Raw genomic sequence first — 8,226 nt, 5'->3', positions numbered from 1 at the left:
CACACACACACACACACACACACACACACACATGTGCGAGCGAGCGTGCACGCCGGCGCGAATCAGATAATGGTGTGCAAATCAGTATGAAAACAGCCGCCAGCGCTACATGTGCATCGTGAATGCGGGGCATTGTTGAAACATTCAAACTGTCTCTGGTTATCAGAGAGGAGAGGGAACGGACAACCACTAGCTGCAAAATGGAAGGTGTTTAGTCGACGTCCCGGCCAATTAGAGAGAAGCACGGGCGGCTGTAGGCATGACAACACTTTGAAGAGCAGAGGAGTGTGGGAAATCAAAGCCACCTCGGCACCTCGTTACACGTCCCGGCTCAGGTCTTGAATAACCGTTTTGTCTGTTGTTGTCTTCTCTCCTTATCGTCTTCCTCCACATGAACCTCCCTCTGCTATCTTCCTCCCGCTCCCTTCATCCCACCAACTTGTCTGATCTATTCCCCGATCACCCTCCTCCTCCTCCTCTTTATCTCCATCTTTTGCATCTCATCACCCTCTCCATTTCTGATCCCTATTTCCTCAATTCCCTTTTCTTTTTATTCTTTTCCCCTTTTTTCTATCTCCTCTTGCTCTTCCTTTTTTCTCTAAAACCACTTTTCCTTGACTCCCTTTTTCTTGCTCTTCATCCCTTTCTATCTGCTCTTTTTTCTCCTCCATCATCGCACTTCTTTCTCCTAATCTGCCCCTCAAACCTTCCTTTAAAATTGGCAATTTCCTGTTCGTTTTTTACTTCCCCTTTCCTTCTCTCCTGTTTTCTATTGCTCTCTATTTCCTCATTTACTTCCTTCTTCCCTTCTCCTCCTCACTCCTTTCCATCCCCCCTTTCTCCACTCATCCTCCTTTCTTTGGCTCTTGTCTCTCCCTCATTCCTTTCCTTCCTTTCTTACCTTCCTTTATTACTTATCTTGCCAATCCCATCTTACCCTCCACCCTCCCTGCTCATTCCCTCTTTTACTCTCCACTCCCTTTGCCTTGGTTCTTATCATCTCATCTCAATCCCTCTTCTTATTCTCTCATCCCCTCCCTTCTTTATAGCCGAAATCTTCCAAGCCCCCCAAGCCTCTGTACCCTCCCACTCGGAGAAACTGGGAGAGCAACTACTTTGGCGTTCCCCTGCAGAACCTGGTGACCCCGGACCGACCCATCCCACTCTTCATCGAGAAATGTGTCGACTACATTGAGCACACAGGTGAGTCATGCGTTTTCACCCGTTTCTCTCTCGCTCTCTGTCGTATCCCACTCTTCTGTTCTGTTGTTTCTCTTCCTTTTTATCTGTCTCTATCTGTCTTCTGCCTGTGCGTTCAGGTGCAACCAGGCTCTCGCTGGTGTTTCATAACGCTCGCAAGGAACAGCTGGTTTTGTTCTTACATGCAAAAAATTCTTTGTGGTCATTTGCTATGAAATTCCCTCTCATGTCTCTCCAAATGAGTAATTGAACGAGAGAGGGCGGGAATCTAAATTCTAAGAAGATTTACTTCTCGGCTCTGATATCAACAACCGAGCATGTTTTGTCGGGCCGGGCTGCCTGTCAATACAAGTCAATTTCCATTCAATGAGCTTCATTGGCACGCCATTTGATGTGTTGCCAAAGCACTGCTGGAATGACTACAAAATAAGATGGTAAAGGAGTACCGAGATCAAAAAAAGTGAATTTAGGGATGACGGTAGAGAGATTTACACAATAATGTGCCATCCTTTAATTAACACAAGAAAGGAGAATAGACAAATAGATTAATGTAAGAACATGCAAGGAAATGTTTAGGAGTGCCTGAACTATCTTTGGGTTGTTAGATTTTTGTTGTTGATTGATTCATTCATTCATTCAAACCTTTTATTTAACCAGGATAAAAATCTCCTTTACAAGAGTAGACATAGACACAGAGACACGTCCAGGTAAATACAGAGACACAGAGACACGTCCAGGTAAATACAGAGACACAGAGACACGTCCAGGTAAATACAGAGACACAGAGACACTTAAAGGTAGATACAGAGACACAGAGACTCGTCCAGGTAAATACAGAGACACAGAGAAACTTACAGGTAAATACAGAGACACAGAGACACGTCCAGGTAAATACAGAGACACAGAGACACGTCCAGGTAAATACAGAGACACAGAGACACTTACAGGTAAATACAGAGACACAGAGACACTTACAGGTAAATACAGAGACACAGAGACACGTCCAGGTAAATACAGAGACACAGAGACTCGTCCAGGTAAATACAGAGACACAGAGACACTTACAGGTAAATACAGAGACACAGGACTCGTCCAGGTAAATACGAGACACAGAGACCTTCAGTAATACAGAGACACAGACGTCAGGTAATACAGAGACCGAGACACTTACAGGTAAATACAGAGACACAGAGCCCGTCCAGGTAATACAGAGACACAGAGACACGTCCAGTAAATACAGAGACACAGAACACTACAGTAAATAACAGGACACAGAGACACTTCAGGTAATACAGAGACACGAACCCGTTCAGGTAAATACAGAGACACAGGACACGTCCAGGTAATACAGAGACACAGGACCGTCCAGGAAATACAGACACAGAGACACTTACCAGGTAATACGAGACACAGAGACACTCAGTTAAATACAGAGACACAGAGACCTCGGTAACACAGAGACACGTCCAGGTAAATCAGAGACCTCCGGTAAATCAGAGACACAGCGACACGTCAGGTAAATATAAGACACGAGACACGTCCGGTAAATACAGAGACACAGAGACCGTCCAGGTAAATACGAGACACAGAGACACGTCCAGGTAAACAGGACAGAGACACTCACAGGTAAATACAGAGACACAGAGACACTACAGGTAAATACAGAGACACTTCCAGGTAATACAGAGACACTTACAGGTAAATACAGAGACACAGAGACACGTCCAGGTAAATACAGAGACACAGAGACACGTCCAGGTAAATACAGAGACACAGAGACACGTCCAGGTAAATACAGAGACACAGAGACACTTCCAGGTGAATACAGAGACACTTCCAAGTAAATACAGAGACACACTATCACTTATCATATTCAAACAATGTCATCATAAGAAACCTGGGTCCTAAATTAATTTAAAACCAGTGACATCCAGACTACCTTTCTGCAATGTCCCTTTTAAAAAGCCTTTAAAAGAATAAAGTGAGACCGACTCCTTCAACTGTAGTTCATTCTGAAGCTGATTCCATGCAGATATGCAATAAAGCATATAATGCAATAATTTCAGAATTCAGTGGTTGTAGACTTGTCCTGGACGAATACGTAAGACATGCGGCCTGTTTGAACATGTGTCGCTCCAACTGTTGATGCAATGCATGCTGGGTATGTGTTGGCTTCCTGCCCAGCTGTACGAGAAGCCTTCACCGAACGTTTTTAGAGATTCCTCCGTGAAGTCCTGGATTGGTCTGATAGTTATTTATACTCTCTCTGACTGTTTATGTTCTTTATGGACGACTGCAGAGGGATTCAAACCCCCAACCCAGCCAGGGACGAACTCCATGCTCCACACATTTAGCCTTTTAAAAAGCCCATTAATGTCCCAAGCAGCTACCCCGACTGCCCCCCCCCCCCCCCCCCCCCCCCCCCCCCCCTGACCACTGACATTCATTTTTTAAACATATTTAATAATCTATGAGTTTGTTGCATAATGTATTTACACATGGTCCAGGCCTCTTTTCCATGCTTGGGGCCTTTTTGAATAAGCTCCAAGAAGCTCAAGTTTCTCTCGCTGAAAGTTACTTTTACCCCATTCAAATTCTACGACGTAGTGTTTCCTGCAGAGTTTTAGCTGCTGGTGTGTTGTGGGGGGGGGGGTAGGGTAGTTTTTTATTGTCTGCTGTCCAAACTACACGCCATCTGGACATCATGTCTTGCACCCACTCCAGGGCTGCTGCTCAAATCACGGAGCACTTTCTGTGATAGACTCCTTCTCCCAACAATGCCACAAAGAGAGCACACAGGACAAGTCATTCCTGCCATGTGGTCCATCAAGCTACTGCTGACAATGAATATTATTTATACCTTATAACTTACTATCCTCACCATCGCAAAACTCTTCTTATAATATGAATGTAAATTATGTAAATACTGTATAATAACATTCCTTTAAATACCGTACATATCCACACTCCTTATATTTCTTATATTTCTTTATTTATATTTCTACTCTGATATTTTTTAAAATGGCTATTTGTGCAACTGCAACACAGAGCTTCCCTTCGGGGATCAATAAGGTTTTTCTGATTCTGATTCAATTCTGGATCAGCTGTGTTATTAGTGAAAGTTGAGAATGTCTCTTTACGTATTCAGGTGTTTAGTAATCGTACCCACTGAGGCTGAGTGAATGAAGGAACCTCTCACCCGGCGACATGAAAAATCCTTTTACAACACGTCTTATCACTTCTCTCCCCTTTCTCTCCATCTTCCTCCATATGTGCAGCAAATGCATAGCCCCAGTATGTACGTTTTAAAAGAAGCTATTTCCTGTGTTCCTACCAGTTTTCGCTTTTTAAAGGTTTGCATTTGTGTCTGAGCTCTTTTCGTTTTGCGGGCTGTTAATTCCCGTCCTGAAAATCCCCTCCGAATATGTTTTGATATTCAGCTGGATCTACATGAGCCCGTCCGTGGCTGCCAACCAAATTTAGGATTAATCCCAGGCAGCGTTGTGTGTGTGTGTGTGTGTGTGCGTGTGTGCGTGTGTGTGTGTGCAGACGCCTGCCAGCTGACAGTAGTGTATTGGAGATTTCATGGCTAGTGCTGTGACACCCTCTAAGTCCAGACAGTCCAACAGCTTTTCCCCTCCCCTTCTTTTTCAGGAATATCATTTCTCACCAGATGAAGCCAGAACACTTTTTTTTTTTTAAGCCTGCTGTTGTATAAGGTCCTTCATATACAGACAATTTAGGAGCTTGTTGAGACCTTTCCGATTGTCCTGTGACAGGGAGTCTAGGTAGGAGTATGTGCAGCCTTGGTAGGGGTTTAATCTGGCTGTATGACATATTTCAGTCCGTAGCTCGGAGGGTGGGGTCGCCCTGCGAATGCCGACAGTTGTTAAGGGATTGTGGGTGTTGGCGTGATGGCTCAGTGTTTAGAAAGACCCTCCTTCTGGGGTTACACTGTTCAAACTAGGGCTGCACAATGTATAGGTTTTATTTCTTAATCGTGTGCTTTCGCATTATCACTTTAATGACATATTCAATTTAATTTTAACGTCACTTACTACACCGCAATGTTGTTTTCTTGTACTATGGCAACTGCACTTTACTTCACAATACCTTATGTGACGCCACTATACTTCAGTCTACCTTCTGCACATTGTCTGTTGTTTACCTGTTTTTCTTCTGTGTTTACCTGTTTGTTTGTTTTGCTTTCATTGTAGAAAATGCTGCTGTAACACGGGAATTTCCCCGCTGTGGGATGAATAAAGTATCCTCTAATCTAATATCAACAGGCGCAATACACACAAGGAACAAAGGCTGCGGCAAATCACCAAAACCACTGAAAAAAACACTGTAATTTTGTATTTTCTGTTGTCAGTGGGGACTTTTGTCTTCAGTTCAGCGTTTGATTTGTTCAATCAAAGAACATTGTAAATGATTTCCTTTTGTATGTTTTTTAAATTCAACAAGTAATTTGTCACGTTTTAGCAGAATACTGAAAGCGGCAGAAATGCTGAACTGAGTCCACTTTGATATGTTTATTTATCACAAGTAATATGGTTTATTGTGATATTCATATCGCATATATAGAGCCATAGTTCAAACTCCTTTGTCTGCAGAGATCCATCCACCCTGCTAACGTTGGCTAAAATAAGAGACTGCAGCTCTGCCGACCTCCGACCTGCTGCTCCCCCTGACCTCTGAGCTGGGGGGGGGGGGGGTGCAACACACACACCGTCCCACTGGGAACCATTAAAACATCAATACTATGTTGTGGTATTGTTGTTTTACCATCTGACACCAGGCACTTGTCACTTTAATTGGAGGGAAAGGTCAAAATGTTAAAGGCCGCCTCCCCTTTATGGTGGACACATTTTGTCGTGTTTTTTTTTTTTTTGAGATAAGTACTCCCAGAAAATGATTTGTTTTTATGTTTTCACCTAGAATTGGTCCCAATTGTGATACCTGAACTTGCGTATCGGCCCTACCGATCCGATACCAGTGTTTTCATATATTTTATTATATTTTAACAGCTGTATACTGCTATCCCTGTATGGATGGATATGATTTCTATCTTTATTGAAACATGAACAAACATAAACATGACCGCAACAGAACTTTCTTTATTATCTAGTTTGATAGTCATAGCAGTTATAACAGAAAAATAACATAAATAAACTACTTTTTAAGTAGATTTTCTTTAGGACTTTATTATGTGGTATTGGATTGGTGCATAAACTTCAATACTTGTATATATATACAGTATATATTGATACACAGGCGCCACATAGCAATCTTTTATATTATATATATATATATATATATATATATATATATATATATATATATATATATACTGTATGTGTTGGTCAGTTTGTCCCATTTTGCAGCGATAACATTGAAGTGACAGAGAAACAGAGAAATGTTTCTTTTTAGATGAAACCGATGTTGATAAGTTTCCTTTTGGAATTAGAAATTGGGGAAAAATCAGGAAGTCATAAATTGCAATATGATATAATATGATATCGCATCGGGAGGGTTGGTGATTCCCCCCCCCCCCCCCCCAACCGATACCAGCGTTTTAGGCAGTATCGGAGCCGATACCAATACTGGGATCATATCAAAACATCTCTAGTTTCACCTACAGAACGTTATTGGCGTAAAAAATAAAATAAGTCCATAACACCACATATCAAGTGGGTCAAGTGTGGTCTAGACTTATGGCGGTTTTCCACTGCGTGGTATCTACTCGACTCGTCTCGACTTTACTCGCCTTTTTTGGTTTTCCATTACGAAAAAAAAGTCCCTGGGACCCGCTACCAGGTACTTTGTTTAGTACCACCTCAGTCGAGGTTTCAAGCGAGCCGAGGCGATCCCAAAAGGTGACGTGGAAACCTGCAGACCGCTGATTGGTCGGAGAGAATCGTCACTTATGACTGCGTTGTTAGCAAACAAGAGTGCGGAGTGTGTGTCCAGAACAAACGGGACATTTAAAACAAATCTAGCCGGACACCGACAGATTATCCACTCTCTGCACTATTCTCACTTTTCAACTGTTCGGGCTACTAGCGGCTTCATGTCGTTTCCAATATTGCACACTGTTGCTTTAAAAAAATAAGACAATATGTATATCAAAGAAAAGTTTTTATTTAGCTTTTCAAGTAGCGCATCAAACCCTCCCGTACATCCCGACCTTCTTCCTCTGCACCCTGTGACAGTGTCCCCCCCCCCCCCGGCTCTGCTGTCCCAGATGCATCCCAGTCGTTGACACAAGCCTCTCCGTGACTCATAAAGATTATACAGAGCCCAGCAGGTCAGAACCAGAGATCTCACCGGTCGGACATCGCCCACCAGAAGGTCTGCGGCGGCGAGTTTGCAAAGCGTGAATGCTCTGAAACACAAACAGTACACAGCAGACATGTTTTGGTGTGTAATCGTGGTTGCTAAAGTTCATGTACTTTATATAGCGTCTAGTAAATAATGACTGCGACGCTGAACACATGCAAGATGTAGCTAACGTTACCAGGAAACTAACTTACCTTTGATGCGGCGAACAACCGTCATGTGGACGTCTGAACTCCGTCAGAATTCCCAAACTCCTGTTGTTTTTTTTAGCGGGTGATTTTGTTGCTTCCTTCAGCTTCTTTTGAAACAAAACATTTCTTCTGGCTGTGGCGAGTAGCCGACGTGCTGTTGTGAGTCGCGCTGAAAATTACGTCATCACGCGTTGCTATGGTGACCAGCCACGCTCAGGCTTTACTCAATCTGCAATGGAAAACGGACAAAGAATGGGCCGAGCCGAGGCGAGCCGTTACCAGCAGTGGAAAAACGCCATTAGACTTCTCTATATTGATCCTTTTGGGATGACTTCCTCAAGCAGCATCAATTTTAGCAAGAAAAAGTAAATAAATAAAAAAGACAGTATAAAGACCACAAAATAACAGTAATAATAACAATAAGAACATTCGTCAATAAAAAGACATGAAAAAAAAGACCATAATTATTATTATTAAAGTGTCAGTGTTGAGT

The 8,226-nt window shown here is 42.8% G+C and overlaps 1 protein-coding gene across 1 annotated transcript in view; it reads left to right on the top strand.

The window, feature by feature from the left end:
- arhgap5 (Rho GTPase activating protein 5) overlaps positions 1 to 8,226 on the top strand; it is an 87,156-nt gene that overhangs the window by 15,930 nt on the left and 63,000 nt on the right. The window contains 1 exon segment of the mRNA XM_032511277.1: positions 1,050 to 1,203. Coding sequence (XP_032367168.1) covers positions 1,050 to 1,203 — 154 coding nt within the window.

This window comes from Etheostoma spectabile, unplaced genomic scaffold (genome assembly GCF_008692095.1).
Source record: "Etheostoma spectabile isolate EspeVRDwgs_2016 unplaced genomic scaffold, UIUC_Espe_1.0 scaffold351, whole genome shotgun sequence".
NCBI classification, from domain to species: domain Eukaryota; kingdom Metazoa; phylum Chordata; class Actinopteri; order Perciformes; family Percidae; genus Etheostoma; species Etheostoma spectabile.
This window is presented reverse-complemented; position numbering and strand designations above follow the sequence as displayed.